Source organism: Heterodontus francisci, chromosome 8 (genome assembly GCF_036365525.1).
Source record: "Heterodontus francisci isolate sHetFra1 chromosome 8, sHetFra1.hap1, whole genome shotgun sequence".
Lineage (NCBI taxonomy): Eukaryota > Metazoa > Chordata > Chondrichthyes > Heterodontiformes > Heterodontidae > Heterodontus > Heterodontus francisci.
In genome coordinates this window covers 5,662,553-5,690,290 of record NC_090378.1, presented here as the reverse complement: position 1 = coordinate 5,690,290, position 27,738 = coordinate 5,662,553, and the positions used below count along the sequence as shown (strand labels likewise).

The window sequence follows — 27,738 nt, the reverse complement described above, 5'->3', positions numbered from 1 at the left end:
TGCTTCTTCTGTCTTTCAGAGTCATTTGCTAATTTTCTGTCCTTGAGCCAGTTTTCTTTTATCCAATTGGACACCAACCCTCCTATTCCATGAGCCTCAATTTTGTCAACAGGCCTATTATGTGATACCTTATTAAACGCTTTCTTTGAATCCATATAAACAACATCCACCGTATTCCCTTCATCAACCTTCTCTGTTACTTCATCAAAAAATTCAGTTAGCTTAGTCAAGCATGATCTACCTTTTACAAATCTGTTCCGGCTCTCTGTAATTAATTCAAACCTCTCAAAGTGCCTGTTGATTTTTTTCCTCTGATTATTGTTTCTAAAACCTTACCCAGCACTGATGTTAAACTAACTGGCCTGTAGTTGCTAGGGATGTAAGTTGACGAAATGCATCAGCAAAACTATGGCATGTGATGTTCAATGTGAGAATACGTGTGGCGATCCGTTTTGGCTGTGAGAAAGACAAATTGGAATATTTTCTTAATGTGAAGGACTGGGAACTGTGGAGGAACAAAGAGACAGAGGTGTACATCTACACAAATCACTAAAAGCTGGTAGACAGGTACAAAGGTAATCAAAGAGGTTAATGGAACATTGGTTGGTGGAAGTCATCCTTCAGATGACCAGAGCCTTGATCAGACCCCATCTGGACTGCATTCAGTGCTGGGCACTGCACTTCAGGAAAAATAATGTTGGCCTTGGAGGGGGTGCAGCACAGATTCACTGGAATGATACTGGGGCTTAAAGGGTTAAAATGCAAGAAAAAAATTGCATAAATTTGGCTTGTATTCTCTTGAGTTTATGAGGTGGAGGTGTTATCTGATGGAGCTGTTTAAAATGGGCAAGGGATTCGAAGAGGTAGATACGGAGCAACTACATCCTTTGGTGGTGGAATTGAGAACAAGGGGGAACAACCTTAAAATGAGAGTTAGGCTGTTCAGGGGTGACGTCAGGAAGCACCTCTTCACACAAAGGGTAGTGGAAATCTGGAACTCTCCCCCAAAAGGCTGTGGATGCTGGAGCTTTCAAGACTAGATTTTTATTAGGTAAGACTATTAAATTTTACAGAATCAATGAGGAGTAAATGGAGTTTAGTCACAGATCAGCAGTGATCTAACTGAAAGACAGAACAGGCTAAAGGCGCTGAATGGACCACCCGTGTTCCTATGAGATGGATAGATTTTTGTTGGGTATCAAAGAATATAAGAAAAGGCAGGTGAATGGGCTTGAGATACAGATTAGCTACTATCTGACTGAATGGTGGAGGAGGTTTGAGGGGCTTCTCCTGTTCCTTTGTTGCTGCTGTTTTAACAATACCTTCTGTTTCTCTCTCTCACTCACTTCAGGCATTGTACAGACGTCCTATGCTGCGTATTATTTATTGCAGTGATCCTCGGTTACATTGCTCTGGGAGTTATCGGTGAGTAGGTTGCAATTAATCAAACACAAATACTTATTTTCTACTTTCCCACTGAAAGGTTGATTGTTGAGGGACTGCGCGGACAAAGCAAATCTGTATGGGCATATCTTGTCACTATGTGTAGAAATCCAGAGGAAATAAGATAAAAGCCTTTCCTGGCAGCTCGTGAGTGTTCTTGTTAAGTAATAGACCTGCTCTGTATTGTGATGGATGGGGATGAGATGGAGCTTGGCAGGTTCTGTTGTAACCATTGATCTGGTAATGACTCCCAATGAAAGAAGGCCTAGTTGAGCCATGCATTGTAACTAAAAATCACTTAACTGCCCGGGTTTGATTTTTTACTCAGCCTACTTGCTACGATGGATAGTGACGAACAAATACTGACATGGGTAAAAATTAATGAAAGCAGGTCTTTATCCATTGTTGCCCAAGTAGTGTTCAAATACCTTCATCTTTAATCAATATTTTCTGATTATTATTGATTCCAATGAATATGAATTTTGCTGGGAGAAAATTAATGCAAATTTCTGGTCTAAAAAGGTGCAATGAATCAAATCTGATAGCAGTCTATAAGTTGCAGATCAATCAGTCACTGACATTTCAGGCCATTTTATGCAGTATTTGTAAAATAGATTTTCATCTGTCCACAGATATCAATCTTCTGTAAAATGCATGTTTGGAAAATCATTTGCTTGTATGATTCCTGAAAACTATAGAAATTTAGAATGGATTTACTTTATGTTTTCACTTTTTTCTAGCCCAATTGCTCTGCTAATTTGTCTCCCCCCAGCCTTCTAATTCCCAAATCCCCTACACCCTCCTGTCCTCCTCTCCTCCCCTCCTATATCTTCCTCCCCTCACCAATCTTCCCTTCCTCCCCTCCCTCCCCTCTGCTCCCTTCTAATTCCTTCCCCTCCCCTTCATTCCCTTCCCCTCCCATTTTGTCCCCTCTCTTCTCTGTTATACTCGCCTCTATTCCTCCCATCCTCTCTCCTCTCCTCTCTTCCGCTCCTCTCCTCTCTCCTCTCCTCTCCTCTATTCCTCCCATCCCCTCTCCTCTCTTCCGCTCCTCTCCTGTACTCCTCTATTCCTCCTCTCCTCTCTCCTCTCCTCTCCTCTCTTCCGCTCTTCTCTCCTCTCTCCTCTCCTCTTCTCTTCTCTTTTCCTCCCATCCTCTCTGCAGGTTCCTCATGAGTTTTACCACATGAAAAAAACACTTCATTTGCATATTATTTTCTGACCAATTGGTTCTTAGTTAAAATTGTTTTCTAAACAATACCTTTTTATGGTGCTTCTTTGTGGCTTTCTAAAGAGGAGTCACAGCACATGAATTATAGAGTAACAAGTCCTAGTCCTGTATTTCATGGTTTTGAATAGATCATCATATTGATGCTAATTTAAGTCATGCTCAGTAGCTCATGGATTTGATGGTTAATCACTTGATATTTAAAGAAGTCTTGAAGGAAAGCAGCTTGGCCTTAACCCAAATCATTCTCTTTACATACATGCCAAAGCATTAAAGGCACAAATGGAAGTGCACACAGATCACTAAAGATATTCGCATTTGTTAGACATTTTACAGGTGAACTGAAGCATGAATTCAGTCACCTCTGGCCCCAGCTGAAAGCACATTTTATCCAAATTGTTTGAGCCTCATTTCAAAGCTTCTGATAATATCCTTGGAGATTTTCTTTCCACTTTGTCCTAGTTGCAAACATACAAGAATTGAACACATGAGAACAGTGCAAACTTCTCTACTCCTCATTGGAGTCCAATATTCATTAGCTGGTGGGAGCACGGAGCAGGGGAGAGAGTTACTCCAACTGGATTCAAATCTATCCAGCTGAAAGGTTAGATCCAAATCTAGAAGCTCCAGAAGAGTGGAGAATGTTCTAAAAGAGTCAAGGATGAGAAAAGGTCATTTAGCCCAGGGATGTCCCAGCGGATACTTTCTAAGGGTGCTTACCATGGAGCCTCAGGTGCCACAGGACTTTTTTCTCTAGAAAAGAGAATGTTAATATGGGTGTTTAAAATTATGGAGGGGTTTTGATAGTGTAGAATGAGAAAAAAATGTTTCCACTTGTGGAAGAGACTAAAACAGTGACTGTTCTTCAAAAGTACCGCATTGGCTATAAAGCACCTGGGGTTGTGAAGTTTCCTTGTGGAGGGGTCGGCTGATACTGTGGGCAGGGAATCCATGTAGAATAATCTCACAGGCAGCAGCTTCCATGACCCAAGTGGTCTATTCTCTTTCTAGATTTCTTTACGTTCTAAATCCAATTGACTGTCCCCAAAGCCATTGACTGTACTATATTGCCTGACAGAATGCTCCCAGATACGCCCATTGTGCAAAGGAATTCTTTGTAATGAGCATGGTCAAGATTAGCCCCTGTTTCACCAACGTACTGTGCTTTGACTCTTGTGGAGATCCCTTACAGACACTGGGGTATACTTCCTAGAATCATAAGAGCATAAGAAATAAGAGCAGGAGGGGGTCATTTGGCCTCATGTACCTGCCCTGTCATTCAATACGATCATGGCTGATCTTCTGCATCAACTCCACTTTCCCACCCTCTCCCCATATCCCTTTCCCACCCTCTCCCCATATCCCTTTCCCACCCTCTCCCCATATCCCTTTCCCATGCTCTTCCCATATCCCTTTCCCACCCTCTCCCCATATCCCTTTCCCATGCTCTTCCCATATCCCTTTCCCACCCTCTCCCCATATCCCTTTCCCACCCTATCCGCATATGCTTTGATTCCCTTAGTGTCCAAAAATCTACTGATCTCAATCTTGAATTCACGCAATGACTGAGCCTCCACACCTCTCTAGGGTAGAGAATTCCACCGATTCACAACCCTGTGAGTAGAGTAATTATTCCTCATCTCTGTCCTGAGTGGCCGTCCCATTATTCTGAGACTATGATCCCTACTTCTAGACTCTCCAGTCAGGGGAAAACAGCCACTCAGCATCTATCCTATCAAACCCTTGAAAAATTTTATACATTTCAATAAGATCACCTCTCATTCTTCTAAACTTCAGAGAATATCAGCCTGTTCTGCTCAATAGAGAATAGAATCATGCTAGGTGAGTGAATGAAGTTAAGATACAGAGCAGCCATGATCTAATTAAATGGAACAGCAGGCTCAAGGGGCTGAAAGGCCTCCCTAGTGTACAGGTCAGACATGGTCTAATTGATTAGCAGTTTCAAGGGGCTGAATGGCTTGATCCTGTTCCTATTAAGGACAGGAATTTGCCATTCTGTCACGGTAAAACCAGTTGCTTATCGATTGATCGGGCTGTACAATCCCACCCACTTCTTTCATGCAAGATGAAGGGTAGACAAACAGCACCAGACCCGAAGGGTCACTGACAGGCTTGACCTTGGTTAACAGTAGATGCTTATCAATATTCAAGGTTCAGATACTCACGCTGGATAGGTTCACTGCAGAGACCCACTCAAAGCAGGAAACAACCCATAAAGAAAGAAGGAACTTGTATTTCTATCACACCTTTCATAATCTCAAAGCACTTTACAGCCAATGATGTGTGGTCGCTGTTGCAATGTAGGAAACATGGCAGCCAGTATGTGCACAGCAAGCTTCCAAAAACAGCAATGTGGTAATGACCAGATAACCTGTTTTTTGTGCAGTTGATTGAAGGATTGTAGCCATGGGATAGTTTATATCCTCCTGAGAAGGCAGATGGGGCCTCAGTTTAATGTCTCAACCGAAAGGCAGCACCTCTGACAGTGCAGCACTCCCTCAGTACTGGCATTGGGAGTGTGTCAGCCTGGAATGGGACCAGAATCCTCAACCTTCTGACTGAGGCGAGAATGCTACCCACAGAACCGTAGCTGATACAAAGCATTTCTGAGGTGAAACTCCCAACACAGCACAAAGTAACTGTCTCGCAAAATCAGAGAATACAACTGTATTAATCCAGAAGGATGACAGGAATTGCAGTGGAAAGTACTGCAGTAAGTGGTATAATGATGCTTGCTGTCTTTTGTAATCAGCTAACTAATATTCCAGCAGTGTTTAGGACATCTTCTCTAATGGATGCACATCAGCAATATGTCACAAAAAGCCATGTTAATAATCTCCTACACGCTTTCATGGTTTTCGCACTCAGAGTGTAAATTCATTAGTGACCAGCTGTCTGACACAACAATCAACATTTCATAGCTCACGGGCTAATAACTCTCTGGTGTAGCCTGCAGGTTAGCTTCCGCTCTTCATTCTTTCATTTCCACATTCCATCATTCTTTCTTCATAGGAAAAGCCAGATACAAGTATCTCTATAAAAAGAAAAGACTTGCATTCCTTTAGCACTTTTCATGACCTCCAGATGTCCCAAAGTCCTTTACAGCCTATGAAGTTTTTTTTTTGAAGTGTATTCACTGTTGCAATGTAGGAAAAGCAGCAGCCAATTTTCACACAGCAAGATCCCGCAGACAGCAATGAGATAATGACCAGATCACCTGTTTTTTTTCTGGGATGTTGCTTGAGAGAGAAACATTGGCCAGGTTCTGTCTTTTGGATGCCACATTAAACCAAGGCCCCATTTGCCTGCTCTGGTGGATGTAAAAGATCCCATGGCGTTATTTTGAAGAAGAGCAGGGGAGTTCTCCCCAGCGTCCTGCTCAATATTTATCCCTCAGCCAATATCACAGAAACAGATTATTTGGTCATTATCACATTGCTGTTTGTGGGAGCTTGCTGTGCACAAATTGGCTGCCGCATTTCCTACATTACAACAGTGACTACACTTCAAATGTACTTCATTGGCTGTAAAACACTTTGAGATGTTTGATGGTTGTGAGAAATGCTATATAAATGCAATCTTTCTTTCTCCAATAATGCAGGGCTCCCTCTGTAACTGCACTGGGAGCGTCAGCCTGGATTATGTCCTCAAGTCTCTGGAGAGTGACTATGAACCCACGACCGTCTGACTCAAAAGCGAGATTGCTCCCCACTGAGCCACAGCTGACACCATATGGTTATTGTGCTAACAAACAGCAAAATGATATTATACAGTGTTTGTGAGTCAGTTCGACTACATTGATGACATCTTAACTTTGAATGAGAAGATTGTGGGTTAAAGCCCCACTCCAGGACTTGAATACATTTATCTAACTCAACTACACTTCCTCACACCCTGTTTTCTCTAAGGACTCCATCCCATTCTCCCAGTTTCTCCATCTCCGATGCATCTGCTGTGCTCCACAAGAGCGCTTCTGACATGTCTTCCTTTGCCTCAACTGAGGATTTGCCCCACTGTGGTTGACAGGGCCCTCAACCGTGTCTGACCCATTCCTGCACTTCTGCCCATTTCCCGCACCTCTACCCTCACCCCGTCCCCTCCCTCCCAGAGCCACGACAGGGTTTTCCTTGTCCTCACTTTCCACCCCACCAGCCTCCATATCCAAAGGATCATCCTCCGCCATTTCCGCCACCTCCAGAGTGATACCATCACCAAACACATCTTCCCCTCCCCTGTCAGCATTCCAAAGGGATCGTTCCCTCCGCGACACCCTGGACCACTCTTCCATCACCCCGGCACCTCATCCCCTTCCCACAGCACCTTCCCATGCAATCGCAGGAGATGTAATACCTGCCCTTTTGCCTCCTCTCTTCTCACCATCCAAGCCCCAAACACTCCTTCCAGGTGAAGCAGCAATTTACTTGTACTTCCTTCAATTTAGTATACTGTATTCCCTGTTCACAATGTGTTCACAATATTGGGGAGACCAAATGCAGCTTGGGTGACCGCTTTGCTGAACACCTCTGCTCAGTCCGAAAGCATGACCCAAGCTTCCGGTTGCTGCCATTTCAACACCCTCCCCTGCTCTCATGCCCACATCTCTGTCCTTGGCGCGCTGCAGTGCTCCAGTGAACATCAACACAAGCTCGAGGAGCAGCACCTGATCTTTCGATTAGTCACTCTACAGTCTTGAGGACTCAACCTTGAGTTCAACAATTTCAGAGCATGACTGGCCTTTTTTTATATTTTTCTATTTTTTTGATTATTTTATTTTTTAACCATGTGCCTGGGTTTCATGTAGACAGAGCTGCTCATTATTTGGCCATTAACACTCTCTCTGGACTAATGCTTTGTCTTTCACCACAAGCATTAACATACTCTTTGCCTTTGTCCCATGACAGCTTTGTTATTTAATCTCTCCTGCCCTCTGCCCTATCAAACACCTTCCCTTTTGTTTTCTTCCCCACCCCGCCTCACTTGTTTAAAACATAATTCTTTTCCAACATTTGCCAGTTCTGGTGAAAGGTCACTGACCTGAAACGTTAACTCTGTTTCTCTCTCCACAGATGTTGCCAGACCTGCACTTTCTGTTTTTATTATTTAATAAAAAGGTGCCAGGCCTTAGGTGAAATGTTAAATCAAGGCCTCGTCTGTTTGTGTGCATGTTAAAATTTGGGCATCTGACATAATATCTCCTTTTGTGGCTTGGTGTCATATTTTGTCTTACAATACTCTTGTAAAGTGCCTTGGGATGTTTTATCATGTTAAAGGTGCTATATAAATGTAAGAAGGGTGTTGTTTGTGCTGTTAAAATCCCATGGGACTATTCAAAGAAAAGCCAAGAGCTCGATAGCTGCCCTGAGCAACTTTCTTCTGTTAACAACTTCTTAGCAATGATGATCTGCTCACTCATCTCCATTGCCGTTTGTGAGATCTTGCTATGTGTAAAATGGCTGCTATGTTCACCTACATACTCCAACAAGACTGTACTCCAACAGGTAATTAATTCAGTGTTTGTGAAATATTTCAGGATATATCTGAGAAGTGTGATAAGGTCCAGTGTGAATGGAAGCTTGGTCAGTCTTTTCTGTGGTTTGCACTGTGAAAATGAAGGAAGACCAGAGGTTACTTCAACCACAGTGAGGAGATGGCCCTTTAACATGCCCTCACCTCATGCTGAAGAATGATATATAACTGGCTGCACTCATCCGTCTGACGGTGCAGACTGATTCACCCAGATTCCTATTTCCATCACATCTACAGCACAGAAACAGGCCATTCGGTCCAACTGCTCCAGACTGGTTTTTATACAGCACAAGAACTTCCTCCCATCCCTCTTCCTCTCACCCTATCACCATATCCTTCTATTCCTTTCATGTGTTTCTCCAGCTTCCCCTTAAGTGTATCGATTCTATTCACCTCAACCACTCCCTGTTGTAGCGAGTTCCACATTCTCACCACTCTCTGGGTAAAGAGGTTTCTCCTGAATTCCCCATTGGATTTATTAGTGACTGTCTTATATGTATGGCCCCTAGTTCTCACCTCCGCACAAGTGGAAACATCTTCTCTAGGTCAAATCAAATCCCTTCATAATTTTAAAGACCTCTATTGGCTTCCCCTCAGTTTTCTCTTTACTTGAGGATACAGCTCCAGCCTTTTCAGCCTTCCCTGAGAATTATTGGAGAGTGGGTACAATGCTTAATTCGTAGAACCCCAATTCAGATGTTTTTATTATCTGGCAAGAGAGAAATGGCGAGTTCCCTGTGCCTTTATTGGTTGGGAAGACGGTTACTATGTTCTGTATGCAGCCATGTGACTCTGGCCAGTTGGGAATGTTGTCATTGATTTGAAGGGAACCCTGGGATCTATGGCTTTACCGTCACTGAGCTCCAAATTGGCTTTTCAAGCGATGCAGAACAGCAGAAATATCAATTAACCGTTTGCATCTCTTGTTTCCAGCCTGGGTCCATGGTGATCCGAAGAAAGTGGTCTATCCGACAGATAGCCGCGGCCAGTTCTGTGGGCAGAAAGGAACCGCCAATGAGTAAGTTCCATCATTGGGCTATTTGGAGATTGTTGTGTCACTTTCTATATGGCGAGAAGCTAGCAGCTGTGGAGGAGCAGAGAGATTTAGGAGTTCAAGGATTAAATGTTGGTCAACAGGTACAAGAAAATATTATAACGGTGAATGGAATGTTGGCCTGTATCTCGAGGGAGCTGAAATATAAAGGGGTGAAAGTGAAGCTACAACTGTACAGAGTCTTGACCAGACCCCATCTGGAGTAACTGTGTTCAGTTCTGGGAACCACACTCAGGAAGGAGAGGGATGCAGCACAGATTCACCAGAGTGATACCGAGGCTGAAAGAGTTAAACCATGAGGACAGGTTGTATAGACTTGGCTTGTAGTCCCTCAAGTATAGAGGTGTGACCTAATTGAGATGTTTAAGATGATTAAAGGATTTGAGAGAGTAGATAGACAGAACACGGGGGCAGAACCGGAAAATTCAAGCCAGGCCGTTCAGGGATGATGTCAGGAAGCACTTCTCCACACAAACGGGAGTGGAAATCTGGAACTCTCACCCGCAACAGGCTGTTGAGGCTGTGGGGCAATTGGAAATTTCAAAACTGAGATGTAGAGATTTGTGCTGGGGAAGTTAAGGTACAGATCAGCCATGATCTAACTGAATGACGGAACAGGCTCGAGGGGCTGAATGGCCTACTCCTGCTCCTATGCTCCGATTAGTCAACAGGCAGCAACACTAGTGAGAGTTCAATCGAATGACCTTGACAGGACTGAATGTCGGGTGGGCTGTTTGATGAACCAGTCAATGCAATACACCTGGGGAAAATTTCTATACTCTGTGATTGAAAGCGGAGTTGGATTGGTGAGTTGCTCGAGAATGGAAAACTGACATTTATGTAACGTGTTCCATAATGTGGAAAAACACTTTACAGCCAGTTAAGTCCTTTGTTTGAAGTATCAGCCTAGAATATGTGCTCAAGTCTTAGGAGAGGGGCTGACAAACGCAGCAGCCATGTTGCACACAGCAAGATTCCACAAATAGTAATGGTCAGTTAAACTGTGCTTAAATTATGTGAATTGAGAGATAACTCTTAACCAGGACAGGGGGAAAACTTGCCTACTTTTCCTAAAAATAGTGACATGGGATCACTTGCACCTGAGAGAACAAACGACCAGTAAATATTTCAGCTGAAATACGGCATCTCTGATAATACAGCACTCCCTCAGTACTGACCCTCCGACAGTGCAGCACTCCCTCAGTACTGACCCTCCGACAGTGCAGCACTCCCTCAGTACTGACCCTCCGACAGTGCAGCACTCCCTCAGTACCAACCCTCCGACAGTGCAGCACTCCCTCAGTACCGACCCTCCGACAGTGCAGCACTCCCTCAGTACTGACCCTCCGACAGTGCAGTGCTCCCTCAGTACTGAACCTCCTACAGTGCAGTGCTCCCTCAGTACCGACCCTTCGACAGTGCAGCACTCCCTCAGTACTGACTCTCTGACAGTGCAGCACTCCCTCAGTACCGACCCTCCGACAGTGCAGCACTCCCTCAGTACCGACCCTCCGACAGTGCAGCACTCCCTCAGTACCGACCCTCCAATAGTGCAGCACTCCCTCAGTACTGACCCTCCGACAGTGCAGCACTCCCTCAGTACTGACCCTCCGACAGTGCAGCACTCCCTCAGTACTGACTCTCTGACAGTGCAGCACTCCCTCAGTACTGACTCTCCGACAGTGCAGCACTCCCTCAGTACCGACCCTTCAACAGTGCAGCACTCCCTCAGTACTGACCCTCCGACAGTGCAGCACTCCCTCAGTACCGACCCTTCAACAGTGCAGCACTCCCTCAGTACTGACCCTCCGACAGTGCAGCACTCCCTCAGTACTGACTCTCCGACAGTGCAGCACTCCCTCAGTACTGACCCTCCGACAGTGCAGCACTCCCTCAGTACTGCACTGGAAGTGTCAGCCTGGACTTTGTGCTCTAGTCTCTGGAATAGCCTAGCAAGACACTCAGTTGTCAAGCATGGCTAGGGATGGGCAACAAAAAGCTGGCCTTGCCAGTGATGCCCGCATCCCATGGAAAAATAAAGATAGTCTTTATAAAATCAGCTTTGTAGTGCTTGTCATTGGCAGTGACTGTTTTTCAATGCAGAATACGTCACCTATCCAAAACATTTATTTTATTTGTTCGGGCGATTTGGGTGTCACTGGCAAGGCCAGCATTTGTTGCCCATCCCTAATTGCCCTCATGTTTTGCTGGGCCATTTCAGAGGGCTTTTTAAGAATCAACCACCTTGCTGGGGTCTGGAGTCACATGTAGGCCAGACCAGGTAAGGACAGCAGATTTCCTTCCCCAAGGGACATTAGTGAACCAGATGGGTTTTTACAATAATTGACAATTGTTTCATGGCCATCATTAGACTAGCTTTTTAATTCCAGATTTATTAATTGAATTTAAATTTCACCATCTGCCATGGTGGGATTCGAACACGTGTCCCCAGAACATTAGCCTGGGCTCTGGATTACTAGTCCAGTGACATTACCAATATGCCACCAGCTCCCATAGCAACTGGACGGAGCACAATCTCAAAATTAGCAGATGGCTGCAAACTGGGAGGTGTAGTTAATACGGAGGAGGAGTGACAAATGCAGGATGGTATTAATAAACTTGCAGTCTGGTAATGTAATTGTCAAATGAATTTTGAGAAGGATCACAGTGAGCAGCTGCATTTTACTGGAAGAATAAAAAGGGTTCATACATCTCTGGAAATGAGGTCTCAATGCGGTAGAGGGACAGAGCGATCTCGGCTACACATGCAGGAATCACTAAAGGTTCTGATGCAGATTCATAAGACCATAATAAAAAAACAAGCACTGGGGTTTATTTCTAGAGAGATAGAATTAAAAAGCAGGGAAATTATGCCCAACTTTTATAGATCTTGACTAGGCCGGAGTTTGAGCTGCAAGAATGTGGAACTCGCATCCAGAAGCTGTGGCAAACAGCAAAGAAACAGTTCAGGGGAATTTAGATAAACACATGAGGGGGGAAAGGAATAGGAGGATATGCTGATAGGGTGAAATGAAGAGGTGATGGGAGGAGGTTCATGTCGAGCATAAATACCAGCATGGACCAGTTGGGCTGAATGGCCTGTTTCTCTTCTGTAAAACCTCTAGTGACGGGGAGATGAGGGGAATTTATTTTACACAGTGAGTTGTTGTGATCTGGAACGCGCTGCCTGAAAGGGCGGTGGAAGCAGATTCAATAATAACTTTCAAAAGGGAATTGGATAAATATTGGAAGGGGAAAAATTTGCAGGACTTTGGGGAAAGAGCAGGGGATTGCGACAAATTGGGTGGCTCTTTCAAAGAGCCAGCAGACAGACGATGGATCGAATGGCCTCCTTCTGTGTTGTATGATTCAATTTCCACCAGCACGAGGTAACATCTGTGAAATGTTGAGAGAGTGCACTTACAGGGATTCAGAGTGTTTTTCCAGATATTGAAGTCGCCAAGCTTATACAAGAGGCAGGTTTTACTGGTATGCTTTGCACGTATAATGTTGGAGCTTAACAACGAAGTGGCTTTAAGAAGTAACAGTCCCCAGTCATACGGGCGAGCAGAACCCTCCTGTCCGGGAGCCTACTCTCTCAATAATAAATCTTAAAACGTTACCAATGATGGAGCAGCTGGAGCTCAGCGACGAGCTCTCCCACCTCAGTGTCAGGCGTTGTGGATTCAAGGCCCACTCCAGAGACTTGTGACTTGACCTTCAGCCCGCACCTGGGCTGGGAATGGAGGTAGCCGGGTGTTCAAAATAGCGTCACTGGCCTGTGTGCTGGTTCTCCGGGGATGGCAGGGATACCTTCCCACAGGCAGCGGGTAGCTGATTAAACCAATTAAGGGCCGAGTAAGGCCTATTAATGGAGGCCAACTGGGATTTTTCCAGTCGGCCTCCAGTTTCTCAGGGGCAGCAGGGGCCAGATTAGCAGCCTGGCGGTCTCCTGCTGACAGGCCTGGGGGCCAGCACTCCGGCATGGCTTAGCAGCAGTGCTAGGCCGCCCTGTAGAGGCGTCTCCCCCCACAACAGTGACTGCCCGGCTGCAAAGACCAGTGCTTTCCAACGCCATATTCTCTCCATTACCAGGACTGCCCATTTCCACCACCCTTACATTCAGAGTCTCCATCTCTGCCTGAGCTCATCGGCTGCTCAAACTCAGTTTTAATCCCTTCACCATTGGCAGCCGTGCCTTCAGCTGCCTGGACCCTAAACTCTGGAATTCCCTCCCTAAACCTCTCCGCCTCTCTACCTCTCTCTCCTCCTTTAGGGCATTATTTAAAACCGACCTCTCTGACCAAGCTTTTGGCCACCTGTCCTAATATCTCCTTATTTTGTCTGATAATCTCTCCTGTCCATCAACTTGCTGAAGCGCTTCCCACTTTGGAAAAGGTGCTTCCTGTCATCCCCGTCCTCAACAGCCTGGCTCTAAATTTTATGTTTTCCCCCCTTGTTCTGAACTCCCTCCACCAGAGGAATTAGTTTCTCTCTATCGACCCAATCAAATCCTTCAATTGTTGTGAACATGTCAATCAGATCATTGATCAGCCTTTTAAACTCAAGGGAACACTTGTATTTTAACAGGGGTGGGGTGGATTTTATGCTCTCCCCTGCGGTGACGTTGCAAGCAGGGAGAATATTTAATCGAGCAGGATGGTGGAGGGTGGAGGACCCCCATCACCTCCCGCCTCCACCCCAATTATAGATGGCCTTCCTGCCCCGCTGCCAATTGAGGCCCTTAACTGGGCAATTACTGCCCACTTCAGTGCCTCATTCCGCCTCCGCCAGTATTAGCTCAGCGGTGGGAGGGGCCTGGTGCCATGTGGAGAGATCGCCAAGCAATCCCCTTCAGGTTGCTTGCTGGCTTCAGGAGGCGAGTCCCTTGTTCAAAGGCTCCTAGTGCCTGATCGAGGGACCTGGCATCGTGAAGGGAGGAACCCACTGAGGGCCACCCCCAGCCCTTGCTGCCGACCCACTATAACCCACTCCCCTGCGACCCCCCCCCCACCACCCCACAAAACCCCTCCCCCCACCACCCCACAAAACCCCTCCCCCCATGGCGCACCTGTGGCCTGGGTTCCTCAATGATCCTAGGTCGCAGTGATGCTCCACTGGCAGCAGTAGCTGCACCCATGGTGGCACTGCTTAGTAAAAGAACCGCTCGGTTCTGATTGACTAACAGCTCTCAGAATCACTGGGGTCCTCGGTCCTGGGGAAGGCCTGCCGCTGTCCATTTCAGTGCCTATTTGGTACGTTATGTGGCTGGCCTTCCCCTCAGGAGGCGACATGGGACTCTCTCCAGCTCTTCAACCAGTGGCTGAGATCCCTGTTGCCCACATATAAAATAATGCGGCACAGTGGCGCAGTGGTTAGCACTGCAGCCTCACAGCTCCAGGGACCCGGGTTCGATTCCGGGTACTGCCTGCGTGGAGTTTGCAAGTTCTCCCTGTGTCTGCGTGGGTTTTCTCCGGGTGCTCCGGTTTCCGCCCACAAGCCAAAAGACTTGCAGGTTGATAGGTAAATTGGCCATTATAAATTGTCACTAGTATAGGTAGGTGGTAGGGAAATATAGGGACAGGTGGGGATGTTTGGTAAGAATAGGGGATTAGTGTAGGATTAGTATAAATGGGTGGTTGATGTTCGGCACAGACTCGGTGGGCCGAAGGGCCTGTTTCAGTGCTGTATCACTAATCTAAAAAAGTCTTTTGTGGGGAAAGAGATCCGAATTGTATTTTTAACTACCATATCCTGAGCTCAAGTTCATGACCCCAGGTAACAGAATTTGTGATTATCTCAATTCGTTGAAAATTAGTTTGCTGCTACAACCTAAAATCAATAAAAGGCGACCTTTTTTTAAAAGCTAGGATCCTACAAGAAATTAAAGTTCAGGGTTTGATTGTAGTCATTGCACTCTGGCTGTGTTCTACTATATCTCTGACTAAGCTAATAGCATGTGTGTGTGTTCCTGCATGACCAGCACATTGTGATGTGCTGTGAGTCTCATTGATCGGCCTCCCCGTGACTTTGAAATGTCCAATGAATTGAGTAATGCATATTGAATAGATGCCATTCCAAATTCAAATTACATACAAGGGCTTATAGGATTTGCTTCCTGATTAAAATACAGCCTCCAACGTACAGCACCCAAAGTAAACCGTATTCAATTTAATTTAGAACCAAAATTTGGCCTAAAATGTTTGCTTGACATACTGCAGAAGGATAATCCTTGTATTAAAATAATTTTAGATGTATGCACAAGTTTGAAAGATTGTTTTGTAAACACCTATTGTAGAATGTTCCAATTACACCAACTCCTCAACTCTAACCCAGAACTCTGCACTTCTATCAAAAACGTAAAATAACTTCAAAAGTCAGAAGTAGATTTTATTCTGAATAACAACTTGCATTTACACAGTTCTGAAGAAGGGTCACTGACCTGAAGCATTAACTCTGCTTCTCTCTCCACAGATACTGCCACACCTGCTGACCATTTCCAGCATTTTTTGTTCCCCCTTGTATTCTAGTCTTGGAGATATAAAGGCCAGCATTCCATTAGCCTTTTTGATTATTTTCTGTACTTATTCATGACATCTTAATGTTCTGTGTACCTGGATCCCTCCCCCACACACAAGCCGCTTTAGACCTTCACTGTTTCTAGCTTTTAACCATTTAGAAAGTGTCCTGTTCTATTCTTTTCAGTTCGAAAGTGAATGACCTCACATTTGCCTACATTGAAATCCATTTGCCACAGTTTTGCCCATTCACTTAATCTGCAAATATCTCTTTATAATTTAATGCTTGCATCTACGTTACTTACAGTGTCACCTATCTTTGTGTCATCAGCAAATTTGAACGTGCAGCTTTCTATCCCAACATCAAAGTTGTTAATAAATAGGGTGAATAGTTGAGGCCCCAGTACAGATCCTTGCAAGATCACTGCTCGACACATCCTGCCAATTAGAGTACCTGCCCATTATCCCTACTCTCTGTCTCCTGATGCTCAGCCAGTTTCCTAACTTGGTCAATGATTTGCCTTCAGTTCCATGAGATTCAACTTTGACCAACATGAGAGACTTTATCAAATGCCTTCTGGAAGTCCAGATAAATAACATTCATATACAATCCTGTCACACCCTCAAAAAATTCAATTGGGTTTGCCAAGCATGACCTGCCCTTTACAGATCCATGTTGACTCACTCTGATCAGCTGAAATTTTTCAAGGTGTTCAGTTACTTTATCCTTAATTTATAGACACTAGTAATTTCCTGACAACAGATGTTAGACTAGCTGGTCTATAATTCTCTGGTTTCCTTCTATCATCTTTGAAAAGCTAGTCAAAGAGGTAAGATTTAAGGAGAATCTTAAAGGAGGAGAGAGAGGTGGAGAGGTTTAGGGAGGGAATTCCAGAGCTTAGGGCCCAGGCAGCTGAAGGCATGGCTGCCAATGGTGGAGCGATTAAAATCAGGGATGGGCGAGAGGCCAAAACTGAAGGACAACAGATATCTCGGAGGGTTGTGGGGCTGGAGGAGATTACAGAGATAGGGAGGGATGAGGCCACAGAGGGATTTGAAAACAAGGATGTGAATTTTAAAATTGTGGTGTTCCTGGACCAGGAGATCCCATAGCTCAATGAGTACAGGGTGCGATGACCAGTAGAAAAACTGATTAATCTAATGTTCAAATCAAGTTTTATAAATAAGCTCTTGACATTTCGAGTTCAGGCACTGAATTAGATTTTTGGTTGCAAGCCCCTGACTTCACATTTCTGTCATGTTGCTAACGTAGGGAATAGACTTTGTTCTCCCAAAAATTATAAGTTTAAACAGCATTGGTAAGATTTACTTCATTCTCTTTCAGGAACAAGATGATTTTGTTCTACTTCAACATCCTTAAGTGTGCAAGTCCTGCAGTCCTTATAAACTTGCAGTGCCCAACTAAACAGGTAAGCAGGACTGTCTGCAGGATCTGACAGTGCAGAACTCCCTCAGTACTGCCCCTCCGACAGGGTAGCATTCCCTCAGTACTGACCCTCCCAACAGTGCAGCACTCCCTCAGTACTGACCCTCCGACAGTGCAGCACTCCCTCAGTACTGCCCATCTGACTGTGCAGCACTCCCTCAGTACTGACCCTCCGACAGTGCAGCACTCCCTCAACACTGCAATGGGAGTGTCAACCTGAATTCTGTACTCACAGCGCACTGATTTCTGATTGAGAGTTGTGAGTGCTGGCTGCTGAGCCTGGCCTTACTGCTTATGTCCAGCTTCCACAGAACTAGCGGTTCTGTGCAGGACAACATTTGGATTTGAGTTGGCTGGACTAAAAATTCCTTTTTGAATTCTTCAATCTCATGTTTTTTTTCATAGATGTTGTTCTGAATTTAACATTTAAAATTTCATTGTTAATATTTTCCTCTCCTTTGAACAGGTGTGCGTTGAGAAGTGTCCAAACCGGTTTGCCCGTTACATAGACGTGAAGTCATCCTACCGATGGAGCAAAACCAACTGGGAGTATTACCGGCAGTTTTGTCAACCTGGCTATGACACCCCTAGAAAGGTGGGTATAATTGGGTGAATTTACACAGAATAGAATTACATAGACATTTACAGCATAGAAACAGGCCATTCGGCCCACCTGCTCCATGCTAGTGTTTCAGTTCTACATGTACCTCCTCCCACTCCTCTTCATCTCCCCCGATCAGCCTAACCTTCAATTCCTCTCTCCCTCATATATTTATCCAACTTCCCCTTAAATGTATCGATACTATTCACCTCAACCACTCCCTGTGGTAGCGAGGTCCACATTCTCACCTCTCTCTGGGTTAATAGGTTCCTCCTGAATTCCCTGTTGGATTTATTTATCATATATTTATGACCCCTAGTTCTGGTGCCCCTGCAGTGGAAACACCTTCTCTCGGGTAGATTATTATCTGAACAGCTATAAACTGAGAGAGGGGAATATGCAGCGAGACCTGGGTGTTCTCATACACCAGTCGCTGAAGGTAAGCATGCAGGTGCAACAGGCGGTAAAAAAGGCAAATGGTATTTTGGCCTTCATAGCGAGAGGATTCGAGTACAGGAGCAGGGATGTCTTGCTGCAATTATACAGGGCCTTGGTGAGGCCACACCTGTAATATTGTGTGCACTTTTGGTCTCCTTATCTGAGGAAGGATGTTCTTGCTATAGAGGGAGTGCAGCGAAGGTTTACCAGACTGATTCCTGGGATGGCGGGACTGACCTATGAGGAGCGATTGAGTCGGTTAGGATTATATTCGCTGGAGGTCAGAAGAGTGAGGGGGGATCTCATAGAAACCTATAAAATTCTAACAGGACTTGACAGGGTAGGTGCAGGAAGGATGTTCCTGATGGTGGGGGAGTCCAGAACCAGGGGTCATAGTCTAAGGATACGGGGTAAACCTTTCAGGACTGAGATGTGGAGAAATTTCTTCACCCAGAGAGTGGTGAGCCTGTGGAATGCGCTACCACAGAAAGCAGTTGAGGCCAAAACATTGTGTGTTTTCAAGAAGGAGTTAGATATAGCTCTTGGGTCTAAAGGGATCAAAGGGTATGGGGGGAAAGCGGGAACAGGTTACTGAGTTGGATGATCAGCCATGATCATAATGAATGGTGGAGCAGGCTCGAAGGGCCAAATGGCCTACTCCTGCTCCTGTTTTCTATGTTTCTATGTTTTTATGCCTACCTTCTCAAACCCTTTCATAATTTTAATATCCCCTATCACGTCATCCCTCAACCTTCTGTTTTCTAAAAAACAGCCCCAGCCTGTTCAGTTTTTTCTGAGAGTTATAACCTCTCAGTTCTGGTATCACACAAACAAATCTTTTCTGCCTCTATATCCTTTTTTTAATCTAGAGATCAAAATGTGCACAGTTCTCGAAGTTTGGTCTCACCAAGGTTTTCCATCAGTTGCACATAACGTCTCTGCTTTTCAATTCTATCTCTGGAAAAATGAACTCCAGTGTTTGTTTGCTTTGTTTTTTTGGCCTTATTAACCTGTGATGCTACTTTTACTGATTTGTGTTTCCTTCCTCCCTGATCCCTCTGCTGCTCTACCCCATCTGGACACTTATTTTCCAAGGATTATGTGTCTCCTTGTTCCTTTTATCAAAATGCAACACCTCACTCTTATCTATCGTCACTTTCTAGCTTTGCAATTTGTTCTGAACACTGGACTTTGTAACATGATTATATTTTAAAAATTGTGACCTTTAAAAGTTTAAGATGAAGTCCAGAACATCAGGTGACCTCACATCGACTCTGCGAAAGGACAAGACAGAAGTTTTGGTTACCAGTACAGCAGAGAACACAGACCAAAGACATTTTTTGAAAAATAAAAGACTTCAGGGGTAATACAAGAACAATAGGGTTCACCCTCCCAGACTTTTGGGTTGTTAAACATGGGGTCAGTGATTCTGAAGATGCAAATGTACCAAGCAGCATGTACCTGGGATAACGGGAGGCCCAGGTGGCTCCGTGAAACCAGACATCAGGACTTTGCAAATTGGAACAGGAGAATAAGCTGTTAACTTTTGAGTCCAGATAAATTTAACAGATTTTCAGTGGTGGGTAAATTATTAGAATCAATTCTGAGGGACAGGACAAACTGCCACTTAGAAAGGCACGGACTAATCAGGGAGAGTCAGCATGGATTTGTTAAGGGAAGGTCATGTCTTACTAACTTGATTGAGTTTGAGGAAGTGACAAGGAGGATTGATGAGGGTAGTACAGTGGATGTGGTCTACATGGATTTTAGTAAGGCATTTGACATGGCAGACTGGTCAGAAAAATAAAAGCCCATGGGATACAGGGGAATGTGGCAGGTTGGATCCAGAATTGGCTCAATGACAGGAAACAAAGGGTAGGAATCGATGGATGTTTTTGCAAATGGAAAGCTGTTTCCAGTGGCGTTCCACAGGGCTCAGTGTTGGGTCCCTTGCTGTTTGTGGTATATATTAATGATTTGGACTTAAATGTGGGAGGCATGATTGGGAAATTTGCTGATGACACTAAAATTGGCCGTGTAGTTGATAGTGAAGAGGATAGCTGTAGACTCCAGAATCAATGGTTTGGTTGAGTGGGCGGGAAAGTGGCAAATGGAATTCAATCCAGAGAAGTGTGAGGTAATGCATTTGGAGAGGGCAGACAAAGCGAGGGAATACACAATAAACGGGAAGATATTGAGAGGGGTAGAAGAAGTGAGAGACCTTGGAGTGCATGTCCACATGTCCCTGAAGGTGGCAGGACAGGTAGATAGAGTGGTGAAGAAGGCACATGGAATGCTTTCCTTTATTGGCTGAGGTATAGAATACAAAAGCAGGGATGTAATGCTGGAACTGTATAAAACACTGGTTAGGCCACCGTAGGAGTATTGCGTACAGTTCTGATCACCACATTACAGAAAGGACATAATTGCTCTGGAGAGAGTACAGAGGAGATTTACAAGAATGTTGACAGGGCTTGAAAGTTGCAGTGACAAGGAAAGATTGGATAGGCTAGGGTTATTTTCCTTAGAACAGAGGAGGCTGAGTGGTGACTTACTAGAGGTGTACAAAATTATGAGGAGCCTAGATAGAGTAGACAGGAAGGACCTGTTGCCCCTAGCGAAGAGGTCAATTACCAGGGGGCACAGATTTAAGGTGATTGGTAGAAGGATTAGAGGAGACATGAGGAAAAACCTTTTCAGCCAGAGGTTGGTGGGTGTCTGGAATTCACTGCCCAGATTGGTGGTGGAGGCAGAAACCCTCAACTCATTTAAAAGGTACCTGGACATGCACCTGAAGTGCTGTAACCTGCAAGGCTATGGACCAGGTGCTGGAAGGTGGGATCAGATTGGGCGGCTAGATTTTTCGGCCAGCACGGACACGATGAGCTGATTGGCCTCCTTCTGTACTATAATTTTTCTGCAGCTCTATGGTTCTAAGGCAGGCTTTAAGAGAGGGAACAAGCAGTTGTGACCTCAGAGCAGGCTGTCAGGAAGACAACCAGCAGTAGCGGCCTCAAGAGAGCGAAGTAACATCTGATCTCAGAGGCCTAAAACAGCGAAAGACTGCAAAGATTGGAACTTGTTTGAAAGTTGAAGCTTGCAGAGAAGTAAAAGCCCAACAGGATCACCAGGAATCGCCTTATTCACAGACATCCAAGTTGAAAGTGCTTGGAAAAGTGAGCAAAGGGGACATTGATGTTGAAAAGGTCTGGGAGATGCAACCTATTGCAACTGGGAGGAGTTTGGGACTTTTAACCATCAAAGAGATCTGTGTAATGTATCAGTGTGGTGTGAGGTTTCCAGTATTTCAATAAGTAAAGAAAACACTCATCAGAGCAGATGCCAGAATGCAATTTATGCTGCACCAGAAAAGAGTGCTGATTAGTTGGCAATTCAGCTCTGATTGATTGAGGCGTTGCCATGGAGAGCTATTGTCCTCCATACTTTTACTAAATTCAAAAAAGCTGCAACGCCTGGACATTTGCACCAATGTCTGTGGCTTCCTTGAGTGACACATTAGTGAATAAGTCACAATGTTGTCAGCGTATCATGACAAACTATAAACTATAAATGTCACCATTTTCTGAATTTGTTGTCACTGAACTTAGGAACTTAGCAACTCGTGCGGTTGAGTTCAGCTTTCATGGCACCATGGGCTGAATTTTATGACCCCACTGCTGGGAGAATTGGCGGGCGTGCAAATTTGCAGCAGTCCCACTTGTGATGTCAGCGGTCGCGACACCGCACTTACACGGCGGGTGGCCATTTTGCATAATGACAGCGGCCGTCCCCCCAAACACCAGGAACGGTCGGCAATGGAGACATCGTTCACGTGGCACCTGATGTTGTAGCTGGATAAAAGCCTGCCTCACTCTGTGCACACAAACCCCTTGCAGAGATCTCCCCACCCGGTCACATACAAACCCCTTGCAGAGATCTCCCCACCCGGTCAAACACAAACCCCTTGCAGAGATCTCCCCGCCCGGTCACATACAAACCCCTTGCAGAGATCTCCCCACCGGGTCACACACAAACCCCTTGCAGAGATCTCCCCGCCCGGTCACATACAAACCCCTTGCAGAGATCTCCCCACCGGGTCACACACAAACCGCTTGCAGAGATCTCCCCACCGGGTCACACACAAACCCCTTGCAGAGATCTCCCCACCCGGTCACACACAAACCGCTTGCAGAGATCTCCCCGCCCGGTCACATACAAACCCCTTGCAGAGATCTCCCCACCCGGTCAAACACAAACCCCTTGCAGAGATCTCCCCACCCGGTCACATACAAACCCCTTGCAGAGATCTCCCCACCCGGTCAAACACAAACCCCTTGCAGAGATCTCCCCACCCGGTCACATACAAACCCCTTGAAGAGATCTCCCCACCCGGTCAAACACAAACCCCTTGCAGAGATCTCCCCACCCGGTCACACACAAACCCCTTGCAGAGATCTCCCCACCCGGTCACACACAAACCCCTTGCAGAGATCTCCCCACCCGGTCACATACAAACCCCTTGCAGAGATCTCCCCACCCGGTCACATACAAACCCCTTGCAGAGATCTCCCCACCCAGTCACATACAAACCCCTTGCAGAGATCTCCCCACCCAGTCACATACAAACCCCTTGCAGAGATCTCCCCACCCAGTCACACACAAGCTCCTTGCAGAGATCTCCCTGCACAGTCACATAGAAGCCCCTTGCAGAGATCTCCCCACCCGGTCACATACAAACCCCTTGCAGAGATCTCCCCGCCCAGTCACACACAAGCCCCTTGCAGAGATCTCCCTGCCCAGTCACATAGAAGCCCCTTGCAGAGATCTCCCCGCCCAGTCACACAGAAGCACCTTGCAGAGATCTCCCCACCCGGTCACACACAAACCCCTTGCAGAGATCTCCCCACCCGGTCACACACAAACCCCTTGCAGAGATCTCCCCACCCGGTCACACACAAGCCCCTTGCAGAGATCTCCCTGCCCAGTCACATAGAAGCCCCTTGCAGAGATCTCCCCGCCCAGTCACACAGAAGCACCCTGCAGAGATCTCACAACCCGGTCACACACAAACCCCTTGCAGAGATCTCCCCACCCGGTCACACGCAAGCCCTTTGCAGAGACCTCCCCACCCGGTCACACACTAACCCCTTGCAGAGATCTCCCCACCCAGTCACATAGAAGCCCCTTGCAGAGATCTCCCTGCCCAGTCACACAGAAGCACCTTGCAGAGATCTCCCAACCCGGTCACACACAAGCCCCTTGCAGAGATCTCCCCACCCGGTCACACGCAAGCCCCTTGCAGAGACCTCCCCACCCGGTCACACACTAACCCCTTGCAGAGATCTCCCCACCCAGTCACATAGAAGCCCCTTGCAGAGATCTCCCCACCCGGTCACACACAAACCCCTTGCAGAGATCTCCCCACCCGGTCACACACAAACCCCTTGCAGAGATCTCCCCACCCGGTCACACACAAACCCCTTGCAGAGATCTCCCCACCCGGTCACATGCAAACCCCTTGCAGAGATCTCCCCACCCAGTCACATACAAACCCCTTGCAGAGATCTCCCCACCCAGTCACATAGAAGCCCCTTGCAGAGATCTCCCCACCCAGTCACATAGAAGCACCTTGCAGAGATCTCCCAACCCGGTCACACACAAACCCCTTGCAGAGATCTCCCCACCCGGTCACACACAAACCCCTTGCAGAGATCTCCCCACCCGGTCACACACAAGCCCCTTGCAGAGATCTCCCTGCCCAGTCACATAGAAGCCCCTTGCAGAGATCTCCCCGCCCAGTCACACAGAAGCACCTTGCAGAGATCTCCCAACCCGGTCACACACAAACCCCTTGCAGAGATCTCCCCACCCGGTCACACGCAAGCCCCTTGCAGAGACCTCCCCACCCGGTCACACACTAACCCCTTGCAGAGATCTCCCTGCCCAGTCACATAGAAGCACCTTGCAGAGATCTCCCAACCCGGTCACACACAAACCCCTTGCAGAGATCTCCCCACCCGGTCACACGCAAGCCCCTTGCAGAGACCTCCCCACCCGGTCACACACTAACCCCTTGCAGAGACCTCCCCACCCGGTCACACACTAACCCCTTGCAGAGATCTCCCCGCCCGGTCACACACAAACCCCTTGCAGAGATCTACCCACCCGGTCTCTCACAAACCCCTTGCAGAGATCTCCCCACCCGGTCACACACAAACCCCTTGCAGTGATCTCCCCGCCCGGTCACACTCAAACCCCTTGCAGAGATCTCCCCACCCGGTCTCTCACAAACCCCTTGCAGAGATCTCCCCACCCGGTCACACACAAACCCCTTGCAGAGATCTCCCCACCCGGTCTCTCACAAACCCCTTGCAGAGATCTCCCTACCCGGTCACACACAAACCCCTTGCAGTGATCTCCCCGCCCGGTCACACTCAAACCCCTTGCAGAGATCTCCCTGCCCGGTCACACTCAAACCACTTGCAGAGATCTCCCCGCCCGGTCACACACAAACCCCTTGCAGAGATCTCCCCGCCCGGTCACACACAAACCCCTTGCAGAGATCTCCCCGCCCGGTCACACTCAAACCCCTTGCAGAGATCTCCCCGCCCGGTCACACACAAACCACTTGCAGAGATCTCCCCGCCCGGTCACACACAAACCCCTTGCAGAGATCTCCCCACCCGGTCACACACAAACCCCTTGCAGAGATCTCCCCACCCGGTCACACACAAACCCCTTGCAGAGATCTCCCCGCCCGGTCACACTCAAACCCCTTGCAGAGATCTCCCTGCCCGGTCACATACAAACCCCTTGCAGAGATCTCCCCACCCGATCACACACAAACCACTTGCAGAGATCTCCCCACCCGGTCACACACAAACCCCTTGCAGAGATCTCCCCACCCGGTCACACACAAACCCCTTGCAGAGATCTCCCCACCCGGTCACATACAAATCCTTTGGGCACTCTGCATAGTGGCATTGGCTGCTGTAAACCCCACTTCCCCTATGCTGCAATGGTTCGGTCTCCTTTCCTTTCACAGCACCAATGACTTTTGCCTCGCTTTTCAAAGTCGCAAAACTGAAGGCGTTGAGTGCTGCACATCTATCACAAAACTGATAAACATAGGAACATGCCATTCATCCCATCGAGCCTGCTTCGCCATTCACTATGATCATGGCTGATCATCTACTTCAATGCCTTTTTCCCCACACTAACCCCATATTCCTTTCTGTCATTTGTATTTAGAAATCTGTCAATCTCTGCTTTAAACATACTCAATGACTGAGCTTCCACAGCCCTCTGGGGTAGAGAATTCCAAAGATTCATAACCCTCTGAGTGAAGAAATTTCCTCCTCTCCGATCTAAGCGGATTCCCCCTTATTTTGAAATTGCGTCCCCTGGTTCTAGACTCCCCAACCAGGGGAAACATCTTAGCCCCATCTACCCTGTCTATCCCTTTAAGTATTTTGTAGGTTTCAACCTCGCATTCTTCGAAACTCTAGAGAATACAGGCCCCGTTTCCTCAATCTCTCTTCATAGGACAATCCCACCATCCCGGGAACAAGTCTGGGTGAACCTTCATTGCACTCCCTCTATGGCGATAATATCCTTCCGAAGGTAAGGGGACCAAAACTGCACACAGTACTCCAGGTGCGGTCTAACCAAGGTTCTATACAATAGAAGCAAGACTTCACTATTCCTGTACTCAAATCATCTTGCAATAAAGGCTAACATACCATTAGCCTTGTTAATTCCTTGCTACACCTGCATGTTAGCTTTCAGTAACTTATTGATAAGGACACCCAGGTCTCTTTGTACATCAACACTTTCTAACCTCTTACCATTTAAGAAATACTCTGCACATCTATTCCTCCTGCCAAAGTGGATAGCCTCACATTTTTCCACATTATATTACATCTGCCCCATTCTTACCCACTCACCAGGTCTGTCCAAATCCCCTTGAAGCCGCTTTGCATCTTCCTCACAACACACACTCCCACCTAGTTTTGTGCCATCCGCGAATGTGGAAATATTATATTTGGTCCCCACATCCAAATCATTGATATATATTGTGAACAGCTGGGGCCCAAGTACTGATCCCTGCGGTACCCACTAGTCACAGCCTGCCAATGTGAGAATGACCCGTTTATTCCTACTCTCTGTTTTCTGCCTTAATCCACGCCAATATATTACCTCCTATCCCATATGCTTTGATTTTGCGAACCAACCTTCTGTGGGGGACTTTATCAAAAGCCTTCTGAAAATCCACGTATACTACATCCAGCAACTCCCCTTTATCAATTCTGTTAGTAACATCCCTAAAAAACTCCAACAGGTTCATCAAACATGATTTCCCATTCATAAATCCATGTTGACTATGCCCAATCGGATCATTATTATCCAAGTGTCCATTTATCACATCCTTTAGAATAGATTCTAGCATTTTCCCAATGACTGATGTAAGGCTAACAGGTCTGTAGTTCCCTGTTTTCTCTCTCCCTCCCTTCTTAAATAGTGGGGTGACATTTGTGACCTTCCAATCTGCAGGAACTGCTCCAGAATCTTTGGAATTTTGGAAGATGATCACAAATGCATCCACTACCTCCATAGCTACCTCTTTCAACACTCTGGGATGTAGAATATCAGGTCCTGGGGACCTATCAACCTGCAGCCCCATTAATTTCTCCAATACAACCTTCTTACTAATACTAATTTCCTTCAATTCCTAATTCCCCCAATCCCTTGGATCTCTAATTCTGGGAGATTTCTTGTATCTTCCTCAGTGAAGACAGATACAAAATTATCATTTAGCTTCTCTGCCATTTCTCTATTCCCCATTATAAATTCTCCTGACTCTGCCTGTAATGGACCCACATTTGTCTGAGCAAAACATTTCCTTTTTATGTACCTATAGAAGATTTTACAGTCTCTTCTTATATTTTTGCTAGTTTATATTCATATTCTGATCTCCCTTTCTTTATCAGTTTCTTGGTCCTCCTTTGCTGTATTCTAAAATCCTCCCAATCCTCAGGTTTACTACTATTCCTGGCAACTTTATATACAAGCCTTAACTTCCTTTGTTAGCCACGGTTGACTGCTTTTACTTTTGGGTTTTTTGTGCCTTGAAGGAATGTATGGTTGTTGTAAACTATGTAATAATTCTTTGAAGACTATCCATTGCCTATGTACTGTCACACCTTTTAATGTATTTTCCCAATCCACCTCAACCAATTTGCCCCTCATATCTTCATAATTTCCATTGTTCAAATTTAACACCCTGGCTTCAGATTGAACTACCTCACTTTCAAACATAATGTAAAATTCGATCATTGGATCGCTGTTTATTAGATTCAAATTTATTTACAACAGTTCAGTGACGATGCCATCACGTCAGGGATTCAGTACTGTCACGGTACTTCCCTGCCTCCAACAAAATGGGTACACTGCGCCTGGTTT

General features: G+C 46.2%; 1 protein-coding gene across 6 annotated transcripts in view; it reads left to right on the top strand.

The window, feature by feature from the left end:
• Positions 1-27,738, top strand: part of slc44a5b (solute carrier family 44 member 5b) — a 371,713-nt gene that overhangs the window by 209,683 nt on the left and 134,292 nt on the right. For all 6 annotated transcript variants that reach the window (XM_068036576.1, XM_068036579.1, XM_068036575.1 and 3 more), the window contains exons 3-6: positions 1,352-1,425; positions 9,152-9,236; positions 17,136-17,220; positions 17,704-17,832. In XM_068036576.1, the coding sequence (XP_067892677.1) occupies positions 1,352-1,425; positions 9,152-9,236; positions 17,136-17,220; positions 17,704-17,832 (373 nt within the window). The remainder of the gene's footprint in view (positions 1-1,351; positions 1,426-9,151; positions 9,237-17,135; positions 17,221-17,703; positions 17,833-27,738) is intronic.